The following is a 27,079-nucleotide window of genomic DNA, read 5'->3' on the forward strand; positions in this document are numbered from 1 at the left end:
CCTCCAAAGTGGAAGTGTTTTGAACAGGCATCACTTTTCCATACACCCTTAAAAATAAAGGTTCTTTTGGAGCCGATAGTGTAGTGGGCAGCACTCCGACATGTGGTGCTTTTGCACTTTCGGCGACCCGATTCCCGGCTCGTGGTCATTTGCCGATCCCATACCCCTCTCTCCTCCCTGTACTTTCCTGTCCCCACCTAACCTCACTATCTAAATGCAAAAACTGGTCAAAAAAAATAATACATAAAAATTATATATATATAAAGGTTCTAAAAAGGTTCTGCTTTTGGATCTCCAAAGTACCTTTTAAGTCAATGGTAACCAATTATTTCATAATTTTAAACAGTCTAAAGAGTCTTTTTCTACTACAAAGAAACTTTTGTGCATCAGAAATGTTGTGTGGATTCTTTATGGAACCAGAAAATCTAAATCAAAGAGTGTATAGTAGCGCCCCTTAATGGCCATCACGTGTAAATGTCATTTTCTAAATCAATAGTGTATTTGATGAAGCATGTTTTTAACAGTAAAGTCAAGCTATAGGTATAAGGTGTCATAAGTGATAAGCATGAGAAGATGTAGTTATGCACTGTCAGTACCTTTTCTGTCACTGGGGTGGTATCCTCAAATGTTTCATTTTTGTACGTTTGTGGGTATACAACACATTGAAATGTTGTACCTTTTGGGGTACAATATTATACTCTAAGGCCTTTTGTGTACCTTTATTTTGTACCAGTTAAATGTTAGGGTTACAAAACAATTGGTCACAAAGGTAATGTACCCCAAAACGTAGCCTACAACATCGTATTAGGTTTTGTATACCTGTAAATGTACAAATCATCTTGGGGAGGAAAAATATATCCTTATTCTCTTACAGATTTGGCTGGGTAATTATGCAATTTGTGCATCGGGTATTGAAATTGCGTTTGACTGCGCACTCGCTTTTAATTTTCAGTTTTCATTCGGGTTCGCGCATTACTGATTTGTCATTAATGCTCTGCTTCCTCCAACATCAGTGTCAGTCATTACTATCCTTAAGTCTCCTGCAACAAGCTTATATAGACTGCATGACATTTACTCGCAAGCTAACTTATACAGAAGCACACATACAGACAGTTGCATTTCCGACAACCCACGTTCTCTTTCTCTCATGTTTTAACCAGACAGATACACACAAAACAATCTCGGCATGTATTCTAGTAAAAAAAACTATAATTTATGTCTTCAAGTGAACATAATCCACAATAAAAAAATCTGATTTGTGACTCCGTGTAGAACTTGCTCTTAAAGCGACAGTCCTTACTTTTCTGTGTTAAAAATTATCCAGTATGTGACTGGAAAAACATAATGGGCCCTATTTTAACGATCTGAAACGCAAGTGTGAAGCGCAATGCGCAAGTGACTTTGTGGGCGGATCTTGGGCGCTGTTGCTATTTTCCCGGCGGGAGAAATAACTCTTGCGCCAGGCGCAAATCAATAAGGAGTTGGTCTGAAGTAGGTTCATTATTCATAGGTGTGGTTTGGGCGTAACGTCAAATAAACCAATCAGAACCCTATCCAACATTCCCTTTAAACGCAAGGGCGCAAGTTCCATGGCGGGTTGCTATTATTATGACGGATTTACCAGGCGCACGTCAGATACGGTTCACAGCCGAGGAGACCGACGTTCTTGTAAGAGCAGTCAAAGGCAGAGAAGTTGTTTTGTATGGGGATGGGACAAACTCGCCCAAATCAGCGTAGGTTAAACAGGCGTGAGAGGAAATAGCCACAATTGTCTCATCAGCTGGCATGCCCATCGTTGCGCCAAGCGCTACAATGATGTTAGGAGACGGGGGAATCCCAAGCTTGCCAGCATAAATCTGGCACGCCGTGTAACGGGAGGTGGATCTGCCTCTACACAGATCTGCGTCCACCCTCACCGCTGGAAGGGTTTGGGAGCTTTGAAATCGGACCCAAGAAACGCAAGCAAGGTCCAACCCCAAAGAACACTTACAAATCAAGTTCATATACATTAAGGTTTCTTATGAAAACATTTTAATTATTATTTACATAAAATAAACGTAAAACAGCCACACAACAAACTTAAAATGAATGGGAATGAATAGGTCTAGGCTAAATGCTAACACATTCACGACGCGCTGTACAGTGCACACATTGAAAAAAGATAGATATGTATTAATTCGTCTAAGTTGGGGTAATACATAGTTTAATATGGCAAAAGGGTAGACTATTCCTTTAATTTGTTATAATATAACAAATATATGTTGATATAACAAAATGCTGCATTTATACAGTGGCATGACCTTAGTCAATATTAAAGATATTAAGATAATATTTTTACAGAATGTTCTTTACATTAGGTTGATTTTATAATTTCTATAAAGTTTCTATGCCTCATATCATATTCCAGTGATAGTTACTTGATAAAGATGTCATAACTGTGCTTTATCCTATATAAACCACAGCTTTTGTTCAAAGCTATCATGTAATAATCTTTATTAAAGCATCTGTGATTACATTTAGTCCTTCAAGCCTTAACAAACACAAACTGTGACATCCACATGACTGTAGGGAAGCACAAGATCATACAGTACAGTGATTAACAAGATGAGTAACAGCATGCATTAATTTTCATGTTCATGGCAAAAGATAATTGAGCACACTTACAGCTCTGCCAGGACGCTCGTGCATTTGCATTTGTCAACAAGACCAATACATCACTGTTATGAGGACAATATCAACTGGCAGCCTGTGTTATAAACATGGACACATTTAAGAAATGATTCAGGCAATGTTGCTGATCAAAAACAGAAATATTTTGATAATGCCTCACAATGACAGTTCACACACTTTATGTTTACACTGTCAGAAAAAATTGTCAAAAACCATTGACAGGTACAGATATGTATGCATTTGGTACCAACATGTACTTCTTAGGTACTCATGTGTATCTTTGAAGTACTAATATGCACTCTTTGGTACCAATATTTACCTCTGATGTACTAATATGAATTTTGCAGGTGCAAAGGTGTACTTTTTTGAAATGGTACATCCCCAGTGACAGCAGCAGGGAATGCTTTTTAAAAATTTCAGGTTTTTTTAAAGATGTAAAGTTAAGGGCATCAACTTACAAACAGCTTGGCTTTAGTTGATTCTGCATGTTAAATGATAAGAAGAAGTATTGAAACATCTAAAAGAAAATGACACACTTTCCCTTTAAACTATTTATTGAGAAAACACTGTGATAAAACAAGCACGGCATGTCAATACCAACGCCGAAAACATTTACATAATCATCTAAATTATTTATACACCAATCAATCATCATCTTTTCAATACATGTGTTTTTTACATTTCAGACAGAGTTTATATTTTGCTCTTTTGTAGTTAAAATAGATTAAAACATCTCATTTGCATAAAGGTTACATCATTCAGAAAAAAAGTCCTGTTAAATATTTGCAAACATTTCTCTAAAACTACAGTAATACTGATGAATACACTACTATGCCAGAGGCATAGCTTTGACATTAGATTTGGTATTCATGGTTGTTTTATTCTCAGCACATGTTAGGTGCTGTCACAGGGTCTCCAGAATAGTCCAGGCTTTTTACTAAAGCCAAGAGCTACTAGCACCACTATTGTTGATCTTTAAACTTAAGGGGCGGTTCACATTCCACATTTAAGGAAAACACAACCACACTGCTTTCCTCCTTCTTTCCAAAGAGACATTCTGAAAAGTATTTTCAACTGGCTGCGGCACTGACACGCCTGAAAAAAATTAGCGTAGCGACCGCGTTGCTCTCTATTAGATTTCATTCAAAATAACGTATTTGCGCACGCAAAAGATGCGAAATGTGAACCGCCCCTACACTGTAAAAAAATTCAGCATGAAGTTAAAACAACTTGCAAGTCAATTCAACTTACTTTTTTATTTTTTAAGTTGACATAACTTACAAAAACAAGTAACATAAAATATGTTGATTTGACTAAAATGCTGCATTTTTCCAGTGTAATGTGTAAAAACAGAATTTAGCAACAAAATTTAAAGCCAAAATCTATATATATCTATTACATGGCACAAAGTACGAAAACAAAAATTTTTTAAACCCAAAAAGGCAAGCAAAGAACAGTTTCACACAGCTTTCTTGGCTAATATTTTGCTGAGTTATATAAATGCAGCACCAATGTATGGCAACCATTTCTCAAGCACTGAACTGGTCTAGGGCTGTCTACCGTTTAATAGTCCGGCCTTTAAAAATTAAGATGATCTCCTATTGCAGAGTAAACTAAATTACATGTGTTAGATCATGTAAACTTATTTAACTTTTGACTTTAATGCATACAGTAGCTCAATTGATAGAGGCATGGGTTTAGCACTTCACCTTTTACATTCACCTTTACAGGGTATCTTTGTTTTAATTGTTTTTACATTTGCATTTCTTTATTTCAGATAACCAGGTACTTTGCACATATAATAAAGGCTCAGTTTAATCTTTCCCTTTAGGATTTCTTTGAATTTCATTAAAGCTAAGGCTGCTTAGCTGATATCCTGAATGAAATTCATGAGCTCATTTCCATTGTGTTTGAGCTTTAGTGTTCCCATAAGCACTGGAGAGAGAGTTCTGTCATTTTGAACAGCACTAAACTCTCTAGACTCTTTCCATCATCTGCGGTTTCATGAAATACGCCAAACTATTTAATCTTTAAGATTACACTTTGTTTGTTTGTTCTTTCAAATGAACGATAAACTCTGTCTTGTTTTAAAATCACACAAAAGATTTGTGATTGTGACTGAGCCCATAAGTATTGTCTACAATGGCTCATAAAAGATAAATGTATTGTGTTTTGTATAAATATTAAAAGAAACTTATGCGTTATTTCACACACAATATTACCGCTAATTTTGGTTTATTAAAGGGATAGTTCACCCAAAAATGTTTTCATCACTTACACAACTTTTCATTTACTACAATACAAAAGAAAAATGATAAAATAATGATACAAGAGTGAAAAAACGATGGCAAAATGTTCATTATGGGTTAACTATTCTTTAAATGACATTTTCAACACCCAAGTATATTAAAACTACCCTCAAGACATGAAGAAAACTCATGGAGTCGAGGGGTGAGTGGGCAGTGCTCTGACATATATTTGAAAAGCACTTTCAGTAACCTGAGTTTGAATCCCGGCTCAAGGCGCTTTGCCGATCCCGTACCCATTTGCTGTACTTTCCTGTCCTATCCTTAAATAGGCCTACTATCTATCTATCAAACAAAGGCATAAATTGCCCCCCCCCCCAAAAAAATGCATGCTTGAAACCAATAAATTACTGAGCGAGATCTGAATAAACACTGGCTCATTAAACAAAGCAACATCCAAGTATTAGAGGTGTTTTTATGACTATAATATTATATGTAGTTAGAGTGCCCTCTAGTGTTAAGAGTGCTACAAGCCCAAAACACGTTCTCTGTTCTGTTCACAGTAGATTAACTAAACATATAGTGTTCAGCCTGATCTAGACAACTAGTGAGACTTACAACATAGCTAAATTATGATATATAACAACAAAGAACACATGTGTCTTACTTTGGGTAATACATTCTCCCACAAATAAAATTATACATGCATACTCCTACCATAATGATAATAACTAGTGACGGACCGATATATGGCCATAAATGATATATCTGCAGATAATTCGATATATTTTCTGCAGCGGACAATGAATCTTTCTGTTTCTTATATTTATTATTCATAATGAAGACAATCAGATGTAAAGCCTATGTCTGACCAGTGGCAGCCAGTGAGTCTTCTTCCAAGAAGGGCAAAAAAGCAAAATATGTGTCCGGGGTTTATTGTGTGTGGCTCGTCATTTCAAAATTTGTGTTTGGTGCGTCATATAAACCTATGTACATGGCATGTCATGTCAAAATACGTTCCTGCTGCATATGTGTCGATAGGGTTCATGATAAAAGAGATGACCACATCTCGCAAGACCCTCACTTATCACTAAACTCTGATTACAAATTAAATTAAGCAAGTATCTAGCAAACCCAAGCGTCTCTTTTATCATAAACCCTTACGAGGCGTCTGTAACAGGCATGTATTTTGACATGACACGCCATGCACATAGGTTTAACATGACGCGCCAAACACATATTTTGTCATGACGATCTACACACATGACGATGTTTTGATGAGTTTCAAAAGCCGCCACTGTGTCTGACAGACATCAATCATGATTCACTTTAAAACGTGAAGTTACGTTGTGTTACACATAATTACATTCTGGTCTGGTGTGTAGCTAAGTCTTATTCAAACAGTAACGTGAGGTCTCAGATCCGCAGTACAAGTACTTAAAAAGGCCATGCATATCAAATGTTTATTTATTTTTACCAATTTTCTTTTTGTCTCTTGTTTACTGTAATTACATCTGTGTTATATCGGCTTTATTGCTTTCACAATATAGGCCATTCAAAACAATAATAACTAATACTAATAATAACCGCATTTTAAAAAAATGCCATGATTGAACCTTTAAAGTAGCTTATGGTGGGGCTAATATGTAAATGTGCGATTAGACACATTTTTGTTATTCTCCCATCCTTACAAACAATTTCTCCCACCCTCTTTATATTAAAGAGGAAGGCAGTTTATGCTTTATGTAAATTTAATGTAAACAAAATTCTGAGTATAATATAAGCATAATAAACAATAAAACGACACTAAAGTGATGCTAAAAATCAAATCAGTCACAAATGAACACATACGGTATTCGATATTAAAATCAAACTTGTTTGCATCCCTCATTCACCCCTTTACTTAATATTTTCAACAATGCCTTGGATCATGCAAACAATAAAAGGCATTATTATGGACCTTTAGAGAGTAACATGGTATGTGAGGGCTGTTTGTTATATTTAACTATATTATTATTCTAAAATTTGTGCGTCAATCAGCTTGTTGCCCCTTATCATTGACTGAATGTATGACAGCACCTGGTGCAAGATGATGCAAAATGGGCTGTTTGAGGTTGTAGGGTTACTGGCGCTTACTTGCCAGCATTTCCCTCCAATCATCCGACCAGGACAGAAGTCGCCGTTGGGAGGGGTTCAATGGCAGGTGCTTGTTGTGACAGGCACTGAAAAGAACATGTTCCCAGGTAGGATTGGGCTCCACACCTTCAAAAGAAAAAAAATTATTGTGATGTAGATGTATTACACGTAATGTAGAAATGGCCCAACAACCCCGAGATCCAGTTTATGCTCACCCAAGATATCAGGTTTGTCATCTAGGAGAATGTCTCCGGTCACTATGGTCTTGTCTCTGGTCAGGATAATCTGCTCCAGGAAGTCAGGGCCCAGGTGTTTCTCTACCCATGCAAACTGGGGACAAACATGCTTAATGAGAGGAATCCATGGAAACTAATAGAAATTTCACACTTTACAACACAATTGCAGACTTTACACCACAAAAAAATGAAGTGGGAGCTTAAATTACCTTGAGTTTGACAAACATGGAGTACTATGTATACAAGGACACATGTTCGCTATCACGTGGTCACAAATTGACTGTAAAATGAACAGGTTACCGTAACTCGTACCTTTTCATATGGACAGTAGCTGTAATGCTTTATTGGACTGGTGCAAATGAAGACATCTGTACTGGGTGAAGAAAGAGAAATTTGCTCTTAAAGACTTATGCAACAATTTACAGATATTAAAGGAATATCCGATAATTTACTCAAACCCCATGTCATCCAAGTTGTTGATGTTAAGGCCCACAGTTTACAGTAAATTATATGGAGCTTACCAAGTCCACTATATGGAGAAATATGTAGGATTTTTTTCCTCAAAAACTTAATTTCTTTTCGACCGAACAAAGAAAGACATAAACATCTGGATGACATGGGGGTGAGTAAATTATCTGGATTTTTTATGAAAGTGAAATATTTCTTTAATATGCAGACTAGTCCTGCTTTTCTTTTATTCTTACTTACTTACTTATTCATTAAGCTGACGCTTTTATCCAAAGCGACTAACAATTGCTATATATGTCAGAGGTCACACGCCTCTGGAGCAACTATGGGTTAAGTGTCTTGCTCAGGGACACAATGGTGTATTACTGTGGATTCGAACCCGGGTTTCTCACACCAAGGCGAGTGTCTTATCCACTGCGCCATCACCACCCATGTTATGCAAATTCATTAGCCCACGGACACCACATTGGAGACCCATGATCTAGTGTATTTACATTTGTGATCCTGGACCACAAAACCAGTCATAAGTCAAACAGGTATATTTGTAGCAATAGCCAACAATACACTGTAATTAAAATTATCTTAAGCCAGGACTAGACCTTAGTTTAATTAGGAAATATAACTAGTTTTATCAAACATGCCTTACTAAAAACATTAACTGTGTGCATTTTGAGGCAAAACAAAGGGCACTGATGTATTTTAAGATATGTCAGCGCAAGTTGTTTTCAGTTTGGACAGCACTTACATTTATTTTAGTCTAGGACTAGTCTAATCCCTGTCCGGGAAACCGCCCCAGAGCATTTAATTTTAAGAGGTTCAACTTCAAAGTTAGAAAGGATGAACAACCTGAAAGACGGCTTTTTAAATTTATGGAAAACATACACTCACCGGCCACTGTATTAGGTACACCTGTCCAGCTGCTCGTTAACACAAATTTCTAATCAGCCAATCACATGGCAGCAACTCAATGCATTTAGGCATGTAGACATGGTCAAGACGATCTGCTGCAGTTCAAACCGAGCATCAGAATGAGAGAGAAAGGTGATTTAAGTGACTTTGAACGTGGCATGGTTGTTGGTGCCAGGCGGGCTGGTCTGAGTATTTCAGAAACTGCTGATGTACTGGGATTTTCATGCACAACCATCTCTAGGGTTTACAGGGAATGGTCCGAAAAAGAGAAAATATCCAGTGAGTGGCAGTTCTTTGGGCACAAATGCCTTGTTGATGCCAGAGGAGAATGGCCAGCCTGGTTCGAGCTGATAGAAAGGCAACAGTAACTCAAATAACCACTCGTTACAACCGAGATATACAGAAGAGCATCTTTGAATGCACAACACGTCGAACCTTGAGGCCGATGGGCTACAGGAGCAGAAGACCACACCGGGTGCCACTCCTGACAGCTAAGAATAGTAAACTTAGGCTACAATTCGCACAGGCTCACCAAAATTGGACAATAGAAGATTGGAAAAACGTTGTCTGGTTTAACGAGTCTCGATTTCTGCTGCGACATTCGAATGGTAGGGTTAGAATTTGGTGTCAACAACATGAAAGCATGGATCCATCCTGCCTTGTATCAACGGTTCAGGCTGGTGGTGGTGGTGTAATGGTATGGGGGATATTTTTTTGGGCCTATTAGTATCAATTGAGCATCGTGTCAATGCCACAGCCTACCTGAGTATTGTTGCTGACCATGTCCATCCCTTTATGACCACAGTGTACCCATCTTCTGATGGCTACTTCCAGCAGGATAACACGCCATATCATAAAGCGCGAATCATCTCAGACTGGTTTCTTGAACATGACAATGAGTTCACTGTACTAAAATGTCCTCCACTGTCACCAGATCTCAATCCAATAGAGCACCGATTCGCATCATGGATGTGCAGCCAACAAATCTGAAGCAACTACGTGATGCTATCATGTCAATATGAACCAAAATCTCTGAGGATTGTTTCGACTACCTTATTGAATCTATGCCACGAAGGATTAAGGCAGTCTGAAGGCAAAAGGGGGTCCAGCCCGGTACGAGTAAGGTGTACCTAATAAGGTGGCCGGTGAGTGTAGACTGTGGAGAAGTTAGATGTTAGTCAGGTGAATGTGAATAAAGTTATAACTTACTTTTCCATCTCAGACATCTCCTTCACAGCTTCCACACCTCCAGGTAGAGGGTCCAGCTCAATGAAAAAGTTTTTTGACTCCCAAATGCTTATGGCCTTGTCCTGCATTCAATAAAACAACTGCATTTGTATTAAGGTTATTTTTAAAACCACAGTTTATGCGTCTCTTAGATGAGGATTATTACAGGTCTTTTTGATCAAAAATCAGACAAATTACCATAGACACATAATTTTATAGAACATCCATATCTATATCAGTAAATAACACAAGTAAAATTATTTTGTCATGACCAGAAAACCAGTTTAATGACCAAGGCAACATTTTTGGTAGTGCACCTATGGCCAGGAATGCTGACGTAGACAACTGATCAAATAGGATTGTCAGTCATGGAAAAACTGGAAAATCAGAGATTTCACAAGACAAAAAGGTCCTGTAGGCAAATGTATTTTACTGGAGTGTATGAATACAGTTTATACCATGGGCCTGAAATTCTGAAAATTACATTTAGTTATTATGTCATTTATGGAATGACCATAAATATATTGAACAATTAAAATAGATTACTATTGGCTGTATTTTTACCTGGCATTTGAAAACAACACATTTTAGTGTTTCAATGGCAATACCGCAACACAGTGAAATCGTGGTATTTTTTAACTAAAGGTTATCATACCGTCAGAATCGTATACCGGCCCATGCCTAAAAATACAGTATCTAGTTATTTTACTGTAAATTTTCTAAAGTAAATATTACACTAAGGATGATACACTAAAGAAAAATGAATACGGACAGATCAGCTGTCATCAAGCATTTGAAGATGAGACACTTAACTTACACACAGGTCGCTTCTCATTTCCCCGTACTGTGTCGATACCCAGAAGCCTCGCCTGTCCTCTAAAGATATATACGGCTCGTTCGGATACCTCGCCTTGAATTTCTTTAAAAATCCTCCCTCGAAATCTGCAAGTACACCGTCCATGTCCACCAGTACTCGAAGTCTCCTGTTATTCGTTGACATGTTGGCAGTCCATTGAAAGTGAAATGATGAAGCGCCTCTCTTCACACACCGCAAGATCTTCGGCAGTAAAGTCATGATGATCGTACCGCAACGAAAGCTTTCAAAGTACACCGATCCAAAGTCCTCCAAATCCAGCTCTGTCACTTTGCAGTGTGCAAAGTTTTGTCTAATTATAAATGAACAGGGAGGTGTTTTGTTACAGAAAAGAGCAGGTCGTATTGTAGCTCATTCTGCTATCTCTCAGTTGTTGTGCACATTGTTCACGCGTTTGTCTTTGTTTCAGTGTTTTTGTTTGTTTCAGCGGGGTCAGAGTGTCACGATTTCATGTTTTTCCAGTACTCGATGGTATTGAATTGCAGTGGTGACCTCCCCCATAGACCCCTGTTTTTGTATTTGTATACCGTTATACAAATGCCTGAACAGCTGCAAAGTGTCACTTTATGCCAAACGCAAGCCTTGTAAACAATATAATACAAGTATGCACTGTTTTTGCCGTTTAGTTTATTTCCTCCATGTCAGCAAACTAATGTTGTTTTCAGTCTAAACGGCCACGGAAAACAGCCGGACCAAGATAATACACTGGAGAGAGAGATAGCCCACCCAGAAATCGGTTACACGTTCAGAGTGTTAAAAACTTTTTTGTTTTTACAAAATAATGTTTAACTTGTTTAATTTAAATTAGTTTGTGCATGAAGTCTAATAAAATATATAAATAAACAAATTGCTAAATCGGCAGTATTTCTATCTATCTTTTTTAAAGGAAATTGAATTGGTCTAAATTAGAAGTCTGAATATAAAATATGAAGTTTGTTTTAAATATCTAAACCACAAAAATTTATGTTTAACTTAAATATTGTTATCTTTTTCCGCTCTACATCAAATCTGACAACACGCACTTCCGCTTTCACTGGACGTCGGTTTAAAGAGGATCATCTATTCAATCAGAGCATCTTTGTCACACAACTTCTTCTTTTTACGGCCGTTGGCATCCAGCGTTTAGGTGCATTACTGCCCCCTTCTGTTCCGGAGTATGGATCAGATCTACACCATAGACTGTAAAAACAGGTCTACATTAGACACTATTGCCCAATTTCCCTCTCATAGCAAGCTTCTTAAAGGATTAAAGTACCAAAACGGAAGTGAACATCCCTATGTCTACTACATTTGATGGGGATATATAAGACAAACGTAAACAACATTTACAAGAAATATTAAAATAACATTTTATGCAACTGAATTCTGGATCCACGCGCATGTGCAGGTTCTCATTTCGCCGAGAGCGATCCAACTACACATGAGACTCCTTCAAGGGGAGTAGGGCCTAGGTATGCTCACTTCCGTGTCGAAATGTAAAAAATTAAACATGTATAATAAAGAACTGCTATATGTGTATTTGACAAAGTCAAGCAGTAACTGTTTACCGTGCAGTTCACTTTCCACTGGAACGAGACAGTTAACTTTTCCACTTTTCCGAAATCTCGTCGAATCAGAGCTGTCACTCAAAACTCGCGATATTTTGTTGGCGGCTCTGGGGCCGTCCCTTCTGTACAGCGGAGCTGCTTCTGACATTTGAATGAAAAACAACTCCACAAAAGCGCAAAACGATGGCTTCAGCTTTGGAGCAGTTCGTAAATAATGTGCGGCAACTCTCCGCTCAAGGTACGACCGTGAACACGACCCGTAAACACTCTTAAATAAAATCAGGCTAACGAATGCATCGGCTAACTAGCTTAATGCTAAAACCCGATAGCAGGACATGTTAGCGCGATAGCGTGCTAGTTGTTTATATTTTATGCAGCAACACATGGTGCTTGGAAATGATAAATGAATCCGATATTTGCCATATAAATGCTTTATACTATTAACACACAATAGTATTTGCTTGAAGAACGGTTAAGACTTTATCCTGGTGCAATGACTGAACGTGTCACGTTAGCTGAGTCATTTATGAAATAAATCAAATTGGAGAGGTTTTGAATTGAGCGACAGCAAAATGGGATGCTGTGATCGGTCCAAATCCACCTTGTCACATGATTTTTGCTGTGATAAAGATTTAATCCTGCGGGTGTGTTTTTCTCAAGGGAGATCACAACTAACGTATCCTAACGTAAACTCTATGTCCAATCATTTTCCTGCATATAGATTTACACCAGGGTTAATGTAGTTTGGCACAGGCAGCTACAGCATGGAAAAGGACAGGACAACATCAGGATTAAAACCTAAAACATTGCAGCATCAATGAAATGATACATTGATTGCATTCCACTTTGCTTGCTTTTCAGCATTTCAGTGTAAATGTAACGTTTTATTTATAAATGTCTGTTCTCCGGCTTTCAGGTCAGATGACCCAACTATGTGAACTCATCAACAAAAGTGGTGAGCTTCTGGCCAAGAATCTCTCCCACCTGGACACTGTTCTCGGAGCATTGGACATCCAAGAACACTCCCTTGGTGTTTTAGCTGTTCTGTAAGTTAGTGGATTATTAATATACATGGCTGCTGGTCTGATACATCATATTTACAGGGTCCCAAATACTTTTGAAATCATAAGTCATGGTCTTGAAAACCTAAAGTAAAAATAAAATAATTTCAATATTCCCAAATAATTTGTAGTGGATCCACATTTCAGTATTTTTTTTTTTATTCATTTCTTGGTGTCGATCTAAAAAAAGTTGTTGTAACTTCATTCCAGGTTTGTGAAGTTTTCCATGCCAAACATCCCTGATTTTGAGACCTTGTTTTCCCAAGTCCAGCTCTTCATCTGCACCTGCAATGGAGAACACATCCGATATGCGACAGACACATGTACATAAAATGGCAAAATAAACACATCTGCTTTCTACAGCACAGTTTAAACTTTTGATTTTCTCTTCTGTTCTTCGTATTTTTATTATTTTCTTTTCCTTACAGTTGCCGGTCTGTGCCATCAGTTGACAAACGCCCTTGTAGAAAGAAAACAGGCAAGTGAAGTTAACCTCTGTTTAATGTGCAAGTTCATTCAATGTTTCCTTTGTATTGAATAACAAAACTCACATTAAGTTCTTCTTTTTCCACAGCCATTGCGTGGAATAAGTATAATCAAACAGGCCATAGACAAAATGCAGATGAACACAAACCAGCTTACCTCAGTTCATGCAGACCTGTGTCAGGTAAGTTATGAAATGAAACGGCTCAATGACAGTAGTTGGCCTTTAAGGTAATATACATTGCAGCAGTGGTTCCTAAACTTGGGGGTGTGAGATGGTGCAGGGGAAGTGCAGTTTTATGAAATTATATAAAATACATTCATTTGTCATACATTCTGTGAAATCTAACCTAAAAAAATATAGCCACCAACCAACAGCATTACATTGTATAATTTAATATGTTTTGTTAAATTCAAATTATTATTATTATTTTTTATTAAAAGTGTAAACGACTAAAAGGAACAGAAAACAAGACAAAAACAGGAATGATAATAAGAAAAATGATAAACGAATAATACAAACAATATAATGAAATTTTACTTTTTGAAAATAAAACGATCATCTGCCATTTTGGGGTCTTTTTTGTTACTGGTATGGTAATTCTGGGATTGGCTTGTCTGTAATGATACATGCTCAGTGGACATTCAAAACAAAAGATAACTGCATGAGCAATTCCAGCGTTATGGATGTGATATTTGTAGTCAAAACTTTAAATATTAATACTCAGAAAGCTTTATTACCAATATATTAAACTATCTGTTTAAATTTTCCTTAACCTCTAAAAAAAGAACCCAGATATCTGAAAAATGTATCTATTTACTCGTTTTCTATTTAAGATGAGTGGAAGATGCATGCATAATGGATGTGACAAAAAAAAGAGAAGTTAATACCATACAAATGGAGAAAGATGGCTCTTCTAAGAGCAATTTTTTGTATATGCGTTTATGAGTATGAAAAAAAAATGCTATAAAAACTTCAGATACCTTGAATGGGTATTTAAATAACCAAATATTGCCATCTGCGATACCAGTATGGTTAAAAACATTTTTCATAATAGGGTTGACATTTGCATGGAATTACACATGTTGTTATACAATTACTTTAAAAATGACTTGTATTTTTGTCAATCAATAAATGTTGTGCTATTGTTATGATTGATGCATGTAGCTTTTATAGCTTTTGAATTGCTCATGTTACAATGTTGTATTCACAGTTATGCCTCTTAGCAAAGTGCTTCAAACCTGCAGTACCGTTTCTGGAGTTGGACATGATGGATATTTGTAAGGAGAATGGGGCGTATGATGCAAAGCACTTTCTATGTTATTACTACTATGGCGGCATGATCTACACGGGTCTTAAGAACTTTGAAAGGGCACTGTATTTTTTTGAACAGGTATTTATCACTTTTCATTTTTACAGTCAGTCTGCACCTAAGGCTAGGTGATTAATCAAAAGTCTTGTTTTTTACTATTTGTATTAGATGTAATGTTGCAAAATTTTCATGATTGTTTATTGAATAGGAAATCTCTCACTTTCTAAGCATTTATTATAAGTATTTATTTTGTTATCATTAAGAGAGTTCTCTTTTCAGGCAATAACCACTCCAGCAATGGCTGTCAGCCACATCATGTTAGAAGCATACAAGAAATACATCCTGGTGTCACTCATCCTTCATGGGAAAGTACAGCAACTACCCAAATACACATCACAGATCGTAGGGCGATTTATCAAGGTAAACCACAATATGATAATGTGCTTTTTTGCCACGATCTAGGCGAGCACTTTAAAGGTTAAAAGTCTTTTCTTTGTTTATGTTCCAAAGCCCCTCAGTAATGCTTACCACGAGCTGGCACAGGTGTACGCCACCAATAACCCAGCAGAGCTCCGCGGTGTGGTCAACAAACACAGCGAGACGTTTACACGGGATAACAACACCGGCCTAGTCAAACAATGCCTGTCATCGGTCTATAAGAAAAACATTCAGAGGCTAACCAAGGTCAGTGTAACTAGCGTACATGGAGACTAATTCTTTATATTTTATACCTTGTAGTTTTTATTTTTAGGTGAACTATCCCTTTAATGTGTTTTTTTTTTGCCATTGGAGTGCGTAATTGTTCATTTTGTCAATCAAACTATCATTTTGGAGAAGTCAACCATTTGTTTTCCCTCAATTTACAGACATTCTTGACGTTATCCTTACAAGACATGGCAAGTCGAGTTCAGCTCTCCGGCCCTCAAGAAGCTGAAAAATACGTCTTACATATGGTATGAATCCAGTCTCACCTTTACATAAAACTTCTGTAATCACATCTGTTTATTTTACATCAGTTTCAATCAGACGTGGCTTTAAGAAGGATTGAACTTTTGACTGAATACTTCTGCGATGACTTAATGTTTTCCTCTGTGTTGTTTCTTGTAACACAAGACAAAGTGCAAATATGTGTGCTTCACATAAATTACGTGTGATTTTGGTGGTGTTTCTCTCATAACCTTTCACAGATTGAGGATGGAGAAATTTATGCAAGTATCAACCAGAAAGACGGCATGGTCTGTTTCCACGATAACCCTGAGAAATACAACAACCCTGCCATGCTCCACAAAATTGACCAAGAGGTTTGTAATTATTTTTGAGTAAAAACCTAAGTAAGTAGGTTGAAACCCCAAAGAAGCTGTCTTAGAACAAAATGCAACATGATATCAAGCCATACCATTTTTTTCCTTTCTTTCCTAAAGTGTTTAACAATAAGTAAGTGCAATAGCAAATGAAGAGCTCAGATGCAAAAATCGCTAAACGCCACCTTCGTCAAAAGTTTAATAATGATATATACCTAATGCTCTCGGCACGTATTATACGTTTATCAAATACTTTTGTTTTAAATCTGCTTAATTCCGGCCTTAGGCCATTTGGAAACATTGCTTTGTTACCAGAATCCATTAAACGCCACAATGATTTATCAGCAAAGCCCTCTAAGTGCACTGCAGACAAATTGGATGATCGGCAGTGTGTCTACCTCAAGGTGCAAGAGTTTTTTTTTTTTTACTTTATTAAAGGAGGTTCGCTGAATATATTAGGATATTGACCGCATCACCTTTTACCTTTATTCAAAAAATACAGTGGTTACTGGAGATGTTTTTAGTTGTGAAAATTGTTGCCACTAAATTGACTACACAAAGCTTATATATTTATTGTTGGGTTCTACCAAAATACTATTGTATGATTTAAAGTAAAAAAAAACACATTATTTTTATAATATTGATATTGGCAACATCTCTCTCTATGCTTGATTGCAGCGTGTCTTTTTAAAGCCTCACTCCCACAAACGCTAAGTATACTCTGATTGGTCAAGGGGTCTAAACTATTGTGATTGGTCAATCGTTTTAAGCTGTTCGAAATGTAATGACCATAATCGGGTTTCAGCATCTACCTGCATGTACAAATAATCAAACAAAATTGTCTCTGTAAACTGCGTATGGCATTGGGATTGCCATACCAGTTTAGGCCCGAAGCAAATCTAGAGAGTTTGGAGGAAGAAACAAATCAAACAGAAGCACCTTCCCAATTTGGATGTGTAGTAACCATGGCCGCAGAAATGGGGCCAACAAAGTTTAATATTCAGATATACAGGTAAAGCCCCCAAAGTGTTTAAAACAGCTTCTTCTAGACGTACTGAAATCAATAACTCTGCAATACCGTTAGCAAACAGACTTGGGCTAGTTAACAAATCGGGTCTTATTGGCAACAGCAAGTGGGCGGGTATAAGCAAATATATTATAGGGCAATATTTTCTAGGGATGCACCGATACCGATACTGGTATCGGCCTCGATACCACATTTTCTAAAGTACTCGTTAAAAGTCCCCCGATATCTGGAATCGATATCACGGTCTGAGAAATGTCTTTGTTTGAGCGGCGTGTAAGGGGTTAATGCCTCTTGTGTTGTCCAAAGAGACAGAGTTTACAACAAACTGGAAAACTAGTCCTTTTTTTTTTTGTTAAATTATATGACTAAAGCTGTTACCTGTAAATTTAAATCATGTTGTTTTTTATTAAGTACTTTGTATCGGTATCTGCAAGTACTGAAATGCAAGTACTCGTACTCATATTCCAAAAAAGTGGTATCGGTGCATCCCTAATATTTTCCTTGAAATTGGACTCAGAACTTTGTAACTCTGCACATTCCTTTTATGATCAGACTGCTACATTATACGGTAACTAGAATTAAAAAAGTGAAAATCCATATAAGTGGCTCTTTGACTACCAAAGTGACATTTGCGAAAACAAGGCATTTTAATTACTGACTAATATCCTTTACATTTCCATTATAATGAAATAACTAAACCTATACATAAGAACCTGATAAAAAAAACATGTCAGAGCACATAGAGGGTTTTGCATCTGATATCTTCAAATGTAAATGTATTATACTGTAATTTTCAACAGATCTTCGGTGCGTTTACCTGTATTGTGAAAAAAAACCCCATAAATTATCAAAATTCATGACATTTTCTGCCTTTGACCCTCATACAGATGATGAAATGTATAGAGTTGGATGAGAAACTAAAGTCTATGGATCAAGAAATCACCGTAAACCCCCAGTTTGTTCAAAAGGTACAGGTCTCAGGGGTTTTTTTTAAGCCTAGGCACAATTTGTGCAAATAATTAAACATAGAGGACAATAAAATTTTGATTTCAGCATCCGTTTTGTTTGTTTTGTCTTTTAGAGTATGGGAACGCAAGAGGACGACGTTGGCAGCAAGACGTCAAGCTACTCTTGAGAAGATTGGGTGGATCGCTGCTTAGTCCCGCCTCCCTCCCTCATCCCAAAGCTGGAAAACCTTCATGAGAGCAAAATCAGTTCTGTTTCATATGGACTATATTAAAGGAAAAGATAAATGTGTGAAATTACCCTCTTTTGTTTTGTCACAGTGCACCCTAAACAAGAACTCATTTTTGTCAGTGTTTTATTTATCAGTGCTCGGTTGAAATGCCACTGCATCAATACAAATAAAGATATCGGACTTTGTTCAAATAATATTTGTATACTTATCATCATTTCAGCACTACATAATGGCATGCCAGGCTGTTGGATGTGGAGAGCACATCTCCCAACCCTTGGCCAGAACCTGCTTTTGATTTATTAGTCTAGATTATAAGTCTTAAAGGGGGCATATCATGAAAATCTGACTTTTCAATGTTTTAGTGCTATAACTGGGTCCTTGTTACTAGTTACTTAGTTTTGTTAAACCATTCTTTGCAAGCATGTGAAAAATAGTTAGTTGGAATTTGGCTCGCATTGTGATGTCAGAAGGGGATCTTATTATAATACTGCCCCTTAATCTGCACTATCCAATCAGGGCACCGCCATTTAGTGCAGATATCCTCTCATTTGCATTCAAAAGGACACAACCAAAAATGGCACATTTTTTGCTCACACTTACAAACTGGCAGTTTTAACATCTAGATTCAGATTTTGTTATTAGATTCGCTTTCTATTTCTAGAACATATTTGACTGCTCAAAGAGTGACATCATGAATGCTTTTCAATAATCAAACTAAAGTTATACAGCACTGGAGTAACTCGTAAAGTAAACAGATGTGATGAAAGAGCTGTGCTGTTGTTTGAAGCCTCTAGAGGTCTCCCATGTTTCGGACTAAAACATAAATATATCTTCAATGCAACACTTTCAAAAACTGCCAGTAATCTAATGAAAACATGTTCATGTAAAATTTTAAATCCAAATCAAAAGCAGATGAAAGGCAAAATATAAAAAACAATAGCCTTAGCGATGCCCTATTTTTTTTTATAAATATTTTTATTTGTTATTTTTTAAAATATATTTAAGTTTACATTTTCAGTGCCATAATAGTAAGCAGTAAGCTTCGTTTTCTATACTTTATTATTTTTTAGTCAAACTGTGAGGTACAATGTTCTGGTCAAAAGTAGTTTCCTACGTCACTAGCAGATTAAAAAGCCAAAAAATTATTTGTTTTTTAAATGTATTTTTATTATGACTCATCTATACTGCATGACCAGCACATAAACTCTACTTTCACAAAGCACAAGTGAAGAGGCGTCAATGAACACCACCTTCATAACCACATTGATTTTCATTTTCACAACTTTAATGCAGGTAGGCATGTGTACCGTGTTTTTTGCTTGAATGACATAACCAACATGAAGGAGCGACTCGAACCGCTCTCCAGCCAATCACAAAGCTTCAAGCGGACTACGCGTCTTTGAACAAAGACGGGCGCTTTCGTTACCCAATCAGGTCGCGCTTTTCTATAAAAAAAAGCTGGCGTTGAACGGAAATGGCACGGATTATAGCCAATCAGAGGCGCGAACAATAAGCCATCCGCCAATCGGCATTAACATGGCCAGGATTGCGTCGCCCACGGTGCTCAGTTGAATTCCATTGCCGTCCATTAAAACAGCCGACTTGGAAAATACGATATCAAAGTGTGCTCAGTTATACTAGAAGCTTACATGCGGATATAACATCAAGGATGACATATTTATGGAGCAGGGATATTGAGAAAAGATCCCCGCATGTATAACGCACGCATCTTCGACCCTGTCGTGGCTCGCTGCATTGCCTGGCAAAACGGAACAATTGGTGGATAATTCTCCTCGTGACTAAAGTTGGGTATATTTCATCGCTGAAATAGATAGAAACTCGAATGTGGTTTCTGTCATGAGTCCGGCCGGGTGCTCCCATGTGAACGGTTTTAAAGTGGAGAACTGGAAGCAGAATCTGCGGGTCATTTACCAGTGCTTTGTGTGGAGTGGCTCTGCTGAAACCAGGAAACGCAAGGTAAATAAAATACATCAGAGCCCAGTGGTGCATTGCATCGGCCCATCCTTTTCGATGCCAAGTCGCATTGGCCTGTCAAACGCAAATGGACGCGAGATTCCCAAAGCTAACGTGTCTTATTTCATTTGACGAGTTATGAATCCAGGTCAATTCTTGATCGCTAGCCTCTGTGAACACAAGTGGATGCATAGGCTGGCCTGCGCAGACTCCTTATGCATTCGTTGCATAGGGCTGGATGTGGGTATCTCTAGAAATGTTGTTTGGCTGCCAGTGTATTGGTTGCTTTAGGCAACTAATGAGCAGTTCAGTCTAATTAGTACAAGATGTAATTTTGCAACGACAAAGATGCCAGCAAATCATGATGAATGCATGCCATTCATCCAAACACTCTCTCTGGATCCTGAGACATTTTCTGATGCAAACACTGGACTTGCCAGGCCTAGAATTCATTGATTTCCTATTGCTCAAACTGAGGTTTCAATTTGACTCTTTGTAATCGCATCTGTCCATGGACCGAGAGGAGGAACACATTATAGCCATTGTGTAATCATGCATCACGTTGTTAATACTCGCATATTAATGTTGCTTTTAAATGCAATAAAGCCGCACTGTGTTTTTATGTGTTGAGCAGCACGCGGCCCTCGCGCGACAGCAGCATCAATGATGCGTCGATGAAACTAACTAGCGGCGTCTAAAGGACCGTTTAATCGCTATATATCTTCACTTCCGGTTTAAAACTAAATAAATGTTCTGAAGAAAATGTGCGTCAAGAGTCCAAAGTTATGTCAGCCCCCCAAAACGATTGGACTTTATTTCTCAGGGTGGGTATCACATCTCGCCCCTATGGAAATGTAAGCTCCAAGTATGCCTAGGAATTCAATATGTGAATTTTCGATTAATTCAAGTATGTATTTTTGCTATTGTCTCGTTTTTAATACAGGGCGAACATAACCTTGTTGATAAGCATTTGGTTTTATTCAGGATGGAATGACTCATCATCACAATTGAGGTCAAGATCAGGCCCAATGTTGTTCATTTTTTTATTTTACTGTTCTTTTGCACAGGAAATAATTAAAATGTAACCATCTGAGGTTACCGTTTGCATTATTAATTACAAACTATGAACAAGCACCATAAATGTTTTAGGGTGGGCATTGATGTTTTATTGCGTCTTGTGTGCAGTACTTTGGATGAAAACCCTTTGAGTTATTGTACGGAGATGGTTTGTGAAGTGTTGTAGTCGGTCAGTCGCATTACATGTCTTTGATGCTTACAAAAAACTGGAATTTAGGTTGCAGTAAACAGTGCCTGACCTATAAGGCACACCCGCTATTCGCAGCTATTTTTACTACAGTTATGTAGTCAGTTTTGGTGTTTACATTTACGCAGTTTTATTTAAAGTGATTTACAGTTCATTCATACGTTTTGAATGTCTGTTTGTTTCCCACCATGACATTTACATTGCTGACGTAATGCTCTGCCTAGTGAGCTACAAGAACACGGTTATATTACCATGTTTAGGAATGCTTAAATAAAAAAATGAAATAGAAAACATGAATCGCATAAAGAAAAAATCACTAGATATATTTACCCATATAACGCCATGGCACATAACATGTAGTCACTGATCATAATCCATGCACCAGTTTTAAGAAATGTACCACTAGAGAACATTGTGATCCAAAGCAGCTTGGAGCACAGGTGTTAAAGGAAATTGATTCACCTTTCCACTGACCTGCCGTACCCAAAAAGAGACAATATATGGGAATGTGAGGAGCTTATCATAGAGGCATTTGTGTCCTTGCTGCAGAACAACAGATATGTTATAAAGGACTTTAGATAAATTGGGCACTGATGCAAGGTCCCCCCCATACACCAACCAACCACAGTCTGATTGTCTGCCGCTTAAACTGTAAACGCTTAAAGTTGTAGTCAGTCACTTGTGCCTCTCTATCGCCATCTTTTTCAAACATAAAATTGCAGATACTGTACGTACTTGTATTTATGTTTCCCAGAAAAACAGACATGACTGCGTGGGTCATAAATCATTATTTTAAGCTTACCGTTGCGAATCGGGGTTAGGTAATGAGACGCACATTGTTTCACTATTTACTCAATAATAGTATTTCAGTGTTTAGCATACATTCATTTATTTTTGGCGGCCCCCCCAAATCAAAATTGACGGCCACAAATAGATTTTTGCACATCGTGTTTTTCACCACTTCTCTCTCATATGACAGGTTCTGTATACACGTTGCGTCAGTCACTGTGACACTGAAGCTTGGTTTACACTAAATGTGTCCACCATTGATGCGTGCAGTGTCATCGTGGTTAGGCCTGGGCGGTATATCGAGTTTGGGTAATGATCTGTATTTTTTTCAGCGGGATATGGGGTAAGACAAAACCGTTTATATCGCTATGATTTGATATGACCCTCCTTCTTTGCAAAAGAAGCTTTGCCATAGGTGTACATTGACGTCAGATGTAAGCCAAAGATATTTAATTTTAACAAGATGCGTCACTGGTATTCATATGAATGGGGTAGATTGCAACGGTCAGAATGGCCGCTCTAGTCCTGCTTTCTAGTAAAAACAGCCAATCGTCAATTGATCAAGAATGGAATCCTCTTGGAGACGGACTTTGCGCATTCGAAGCATTGACAGATCTTGCTTTTCAAGCAGCTTGCATTCATCACTCACAATGTTGCAAGTTATTAATTTATAAGCAGTGCAGCTTGTAATTGCCAAACTGAATGCTGTGCATAGAAGAAAAAATGCAGAATTTTTGATGAAGGCACTGCAACGATTTCAAGCCCCATATATGGTAAAGACAACATCAGTGGAAAAAGCTAGATGGTCAGTCCAGTGGGTTTAATGTTCGCCAAGTCAGAATTAATTCTGCAATGCCAATTACCCAATCTCCCATAATCAAAACCATCTCAAGCGAGCATAAAATTTTTTTTGTGAAATAAAGAGATTTTTAATCTAAATTGGCGTTTCCATCGTCCGTTTTTAATGCGATACTTCAACATGCGCATAAAATTATAGTGATGAAAAAATGGCTAGTGACAAGCACACGCGCTGTGCGTGTTTGTAAACCGTCATTGACGAGCAGTACATAAACCCTGCGCGTGCTATGATAGATAGCACGAATCATTTCATATTTAAAAAAAATGAAATAAAACTTATCGTGGAGTTAGAGGAAAACACTTCTGTTTTTCAATATTTTACTTTGTGCTTACCTCAACTTAACACAAATTAATATACCTATTTTTTTAAATGTGTGAACGTAATCTTTGTACAGCGCGTTGTGGATATGTTAGCATTTAGCCTAGCCCCATTCATCCCTTAGGATCCAAATAGGGATGAATTTAGAAGCCAACAAACACTTCGATGTTTTCCCTATTTAAAGACTGTTACATGAGTAGTGACACAAGTATTTTGGCAAAAAAAAAACATGCAGATTTTTTTTAAGCAGATAAATATCAGAACTATATTGTATGGCATAAGAGCACTTAGTTTGCAGCACCTCGAACTCCTGACTACTCCCCCTCTCGTTCAAACTTCCGAAGTCTTTGTGACGTTACAAGATGAATGCTCTTGTTATGTTTAATATAAAGTTTACATTGTGTTGTAAAAATGATGAAATTATCTTGATACGTGCTAAATTCATAATGAGAACGTATTAACGCAAGCTTTTTTATCCTACTATATTACACTATAAACAACAAAAAATGATATTTTATATACAAATTATAATTCTATCTTGACATGAATAATTATCTGGTTTATGAGGGTCCAGTTGAATTCCGATGATTTTTTGGTTTGGTGCAAGTATTTTTATTGTAAGCCTTTAAAAAGTAATTATTTTACGTGTGATTTTGTAATACTTACAGCTTAAATTCTCGAATAACTTTTTTTAAACATTTAAAATCAAAGAATTTTCACGGAAAAAGCAAAAATCTGCAGATTCCATCCGGCCCTTGTCATAATGTTGTCCACTTAGCTTTTTCCAAATGTTGCCATGAGTCTGGCTATATGAGACTAGGGTCATTGCAGTGACAGAATTTTCCCACTGGTTAATCAGCGCGTGACAAACCCGGTGATACCGGTTTCAACTGGTGGGAGGGGATTATAAAAGCACAGAAGTGTGCATTTTACTTTCACTTTTGAATTAGATGCAACTGTTGTTTAAATCCAGCGCTTGCGTACGCTGCGTTAAATTGCGTATGAATTTGCGTGCAATGCGAGTGCAACAGCTAGTGCTTGAGTCAATGTGCGCAGGTACTTCTGACAGAAACCCGCCTGTCCCAAGCAGAGCAACCGGCTATTCCTCCATAAAGCGCTGCTTGAATGATTGGTTTATTATTATTCTTAATGAAAAACACAACAACAAAACGATCTCGCCTATATTAAACATCATATATGTATCTTATAACAAAAACGAGTAAGCAAGCGGCTTCTGCCATCGTCTGCTCGCAGTAGTATGACAGGAATAAATGAAATCTGACACCTGCAGCCGCTGCTCAGTAATGACGCGGGTTCAGCTCCGCTGAATTCAGGCAGCAGACACATTCAGTTGTAAGTGTTTGCTCTCTCTAACGAAACAAAATTATTTAATAACAAGAAAATATTAAAACGACGGTGAAAGACGGTGTCGCGGTGGGCAAGTGATCTAACCGGTGAGAGGCTGAAGCACCGGTAATCACCGTTTCACCGACTATCGCAACAAGCCTATATGAGATTAGCCAATTAAAGGATCGTTGGTTATGTACTCACAATGAATTGGTTCAGATTACCCTTGTTCTTTTTCTTAGGTGGGTAAATGGCATTTAACGGTGTCGTGTCCATCAACATGGTTTACCAAGTTTGCTCCAATGGGTAATGTTTACAGTATATTTGAGTACACCATGGAATATTATGGATGTTTGCTTTCCAGTGTTTTTGATTTAGTAGATTAAAGGGGACATTTCACAAGATTTTTTTAAGATGTCAAATAAATCTTTGGTGTCCCCAGAGTACGTATGTGAAGTTCTAGCCCAAAATACCACACAGATAATTTATTATAGCATGTTAAAATTGCCACTTTGTAGGTGTGAGCAAATATGTGCTGTTTTTGGGTGTGTCCTTTAAAATGCAAATGAGCTGATCCCTGCACTAAATGGCAGTGCCATGGTTGGGTAGTGCAGATTAAGGGGCGGTATTATCCCCTTATGACATTACAGGGGGAGTTAAATTTCAATTACTTATTTTTTTCACATGCTTGCAGAAAATGTTTTACCAAAACTAAGTTACTGGGTTGTTATTTTTCACGTTTTCTAGTTTGATAGGAGCACTGGGGACCAAATTATAGCACTTAAACATGAAAAAGTGTAATGAAATGTAATGTCCCCTTTAAAAGACAAGCTCTCTCTGTGTTTAATTGTCGTTCTCAGCAACGCTTGCTTAATATAAATACGGGACACGATAAACCATGTGATTAGCAAGAAAGATACCTCCCTTATGTGCAGTCACAGTCCTCTACTGTTATATCCAAGCTGTTCCAATCTGCAGCTCTGTTCCAGCAGTGACATCAGAACAGGGGCCATTTGGATAAACGTAGCTACTGGTAAGGTAAGACTGTGTCTGACCAACTAGCACTTTAGTTAGGGCTAATCAGTCTTACTTTTCAAATTGAAATAAGTCTACAATTTTATGAAAGTGACTCAAAACAGTTACGCTAAGTTTTGAAGGAAAAAAATTATAACTTCGTAAGACTAGTCTACATAGTTTATTCAACCGGTCACAGATCGTACATTCAAACATACGTCTGTATCTACGGAGAAGCCACTGCAGTACGTCCCCTTTGCTATGGTTACCACAATTAAGGTAAATGCACAGTCTAGAGCAGAGAAAGGGAAGAGATTAGAAAACAAACACTTTGACCATGAAAGCCACGCTAATGAAGACGTGATTGGCTAATTTGTCTTTTTCAAAACACTCTTCAATGTGTGAGGACAAACAGACGAGTGAATGGATTTTGGTCGTTTCCGAGCTACAGGTGTCTCTGAGATGTTTGTGTGTCCACTTCCAAATATAATTTGCATTGAACGTAATGATCCCAGCAAAGATGGCTTTATGAATTTCAGCATGCTGTTTGCTGTACTCAGAGGGTTAGCGAACAGATCATTCGTTACGTATTCAGAGCAGAATGCGGGTGTTTGTGTGTGTTTATTTTATATGCTTGTGTTTATCCAAGACTAGCTTCGCATTATCGACCCATCTACACCTGCTTTTGATATCTGTCACGGATAATCTGATCATAGATGAACAGCGCTAGATAATCGCTTATGTTATCTAAATTAAATGGGACCTTTAAAAATACTTGACAATGAAGTATACCCATAAGACATTAAGTGATACTAATG

General features: G+C 37.5%; 3 protein-coding genes across 4 annotated transcripts in view; 2 read left to right on the forward strand and 1 right to left on the reverse strand.

Annotated features, from left to right (window-relative positions):
• Nucleotides 1–3,939: 3,939 nt before the first annotated feature.
• On the reverse strand, nucleotides 3,940–12,252 carry LOC135734628 (5'(3')-deoxyribonucleotidase, mitochondrial-like). The gene is made up of 5 exons (XM_065253488.2): nucleotides 10,710–12,252; nucleotides 9,875–9,975; nucleotides 7,601–7,661; nucleotides 7,268–7,382; nucleotides 3,940–7,178 (listed from the first exon to the last, which is right to left on the reverse strand). The coding sequence occupies exons 1-5, from the start codon at nucleotides 10,965–10,967 to the stop codon at nucleotides 7,039–7,041; spliced, it is 675 nt and encodes a 224-aa protein (XP_065109560.1). The 5' UTR covers nucleotides 10,968–12,252; the 3' UTR covers nucleotides 3,940–7,038.
• A 141-nt stretch (nucleotides 12,253–12,393) lies between these two features.
• Nucleotides 12,394–18,890, forward strand: cops3 (COP9 signalosome subunit 3). The gene is made up of 12 exons (XM_065253487.1): nucleotides 12,394–12,551; nucleotides 13,230–13,359; nucleotides 13,585–13,697; nucleotides 13,803–13,852; nucleotides 13,949–14,041; nucleotides 15,072–15,251; nucleotides 15,450–15,590; nucleotides 15,681–15,854; nucleotides 16,037–16,123; nucleotides 16,358–16,471; nucleotides 18,386–18,466; nucleotides 18,580–18,890. Exons 1-12 carry the CDS (start codon nucleotides 12,497–12,499, stop codon nucleotides 18,631–18,633), a joined length of 1,272 nt encoding a protein of 423 aa, XP_065109559.1. The 5' UTR covers nucleotides 12,394–12,496; the 3' UTR covers nucleotides 18,634–18,890.
• A 1,350-nt stretch (nucleotides 18,891–20,240) lies between these two features.
• Nucleotides 20,241–27,079, forward strand: part of usp22 (ubiquitin specific peptidase 22) — a 45,264-nt gene continuing 38,425 nt past the window's right edge. For both annotated transcript variants that reach the window (XM_065253484.2, XM_065253485.2), the window contains exon 1: nucleotides 20,241–20,673. In XM_065253484.2, coding sequence (XP_065109556.1) covers nucleotides 20,554–20,673 — 120 coding nt within the window. In that variant the 5' untranslated portion in view covers nucleotides 20,241–20,553. The remainder of the gene's footprint in view (nucleotides 20,674–27,079) is intronic.

The sequence above is a fragment of the Paramisgurnus dabryanus genome, chromosome 1 (genome assembly GCF_030506205.2).
Source record: "Paramisgurnus dabryanus chromosome 1, PD_genome_1.1, whole genome shotgun sequence".
Taxonomy (NCBI): domain Eukaryota; kingdom Metazoa; phylum Chordata; class Actinopteri; order Cypriniformes; family Cobitidae; genus Paramisgurnus; species Paramisgurnus dabryanus.

Bases quoted from the DNA above. Each gene is read 5' to 3' on its own strand.
- cops3 (XM_065253487.1), top strand. From the start codon at position 12,497: ATGGCTTCAGCTTTGGAGCAGTTCGTAAATAATGTGCGGCAACTCTCC. The intron at 12,552-13,229 runs GTACGACCGTGA...TCCGGCTTTCAG, and splicing joins GCGGCAACTCTCCGCTCAAG to GTCAGATGACCCAACTATGT. The intron at 15,591-15,680 runs GTAAACCACAAT...TATGTTCCAAAG, and splicing joins TCGTAGGGCGATTTATCAAG to CCCCTCAGTAATGCTTACCA.
- LOC135734628 (XM_065253488.2), bottom strand. From the start codon at position 10,967: ATGACTTTACTGCCGAAGATCTTGCGGTGTGTGAAGAGAGGCGCTTCA. The intron at 9,976-10,709 runs GTAAGTTAAGTG...TATTGAATGCAG, and splicing joins AAATGAGAAGCGACCTGTGT to GACAAGGCCATAAGCATTTG. The intron at 7,383-7,600 runs GTACGAGTTACG...GTTTGTCCCCAG, and splicing joins GCTACTGTCCATATGAAAAG to TTTGCATGGGTAGAGAAACA.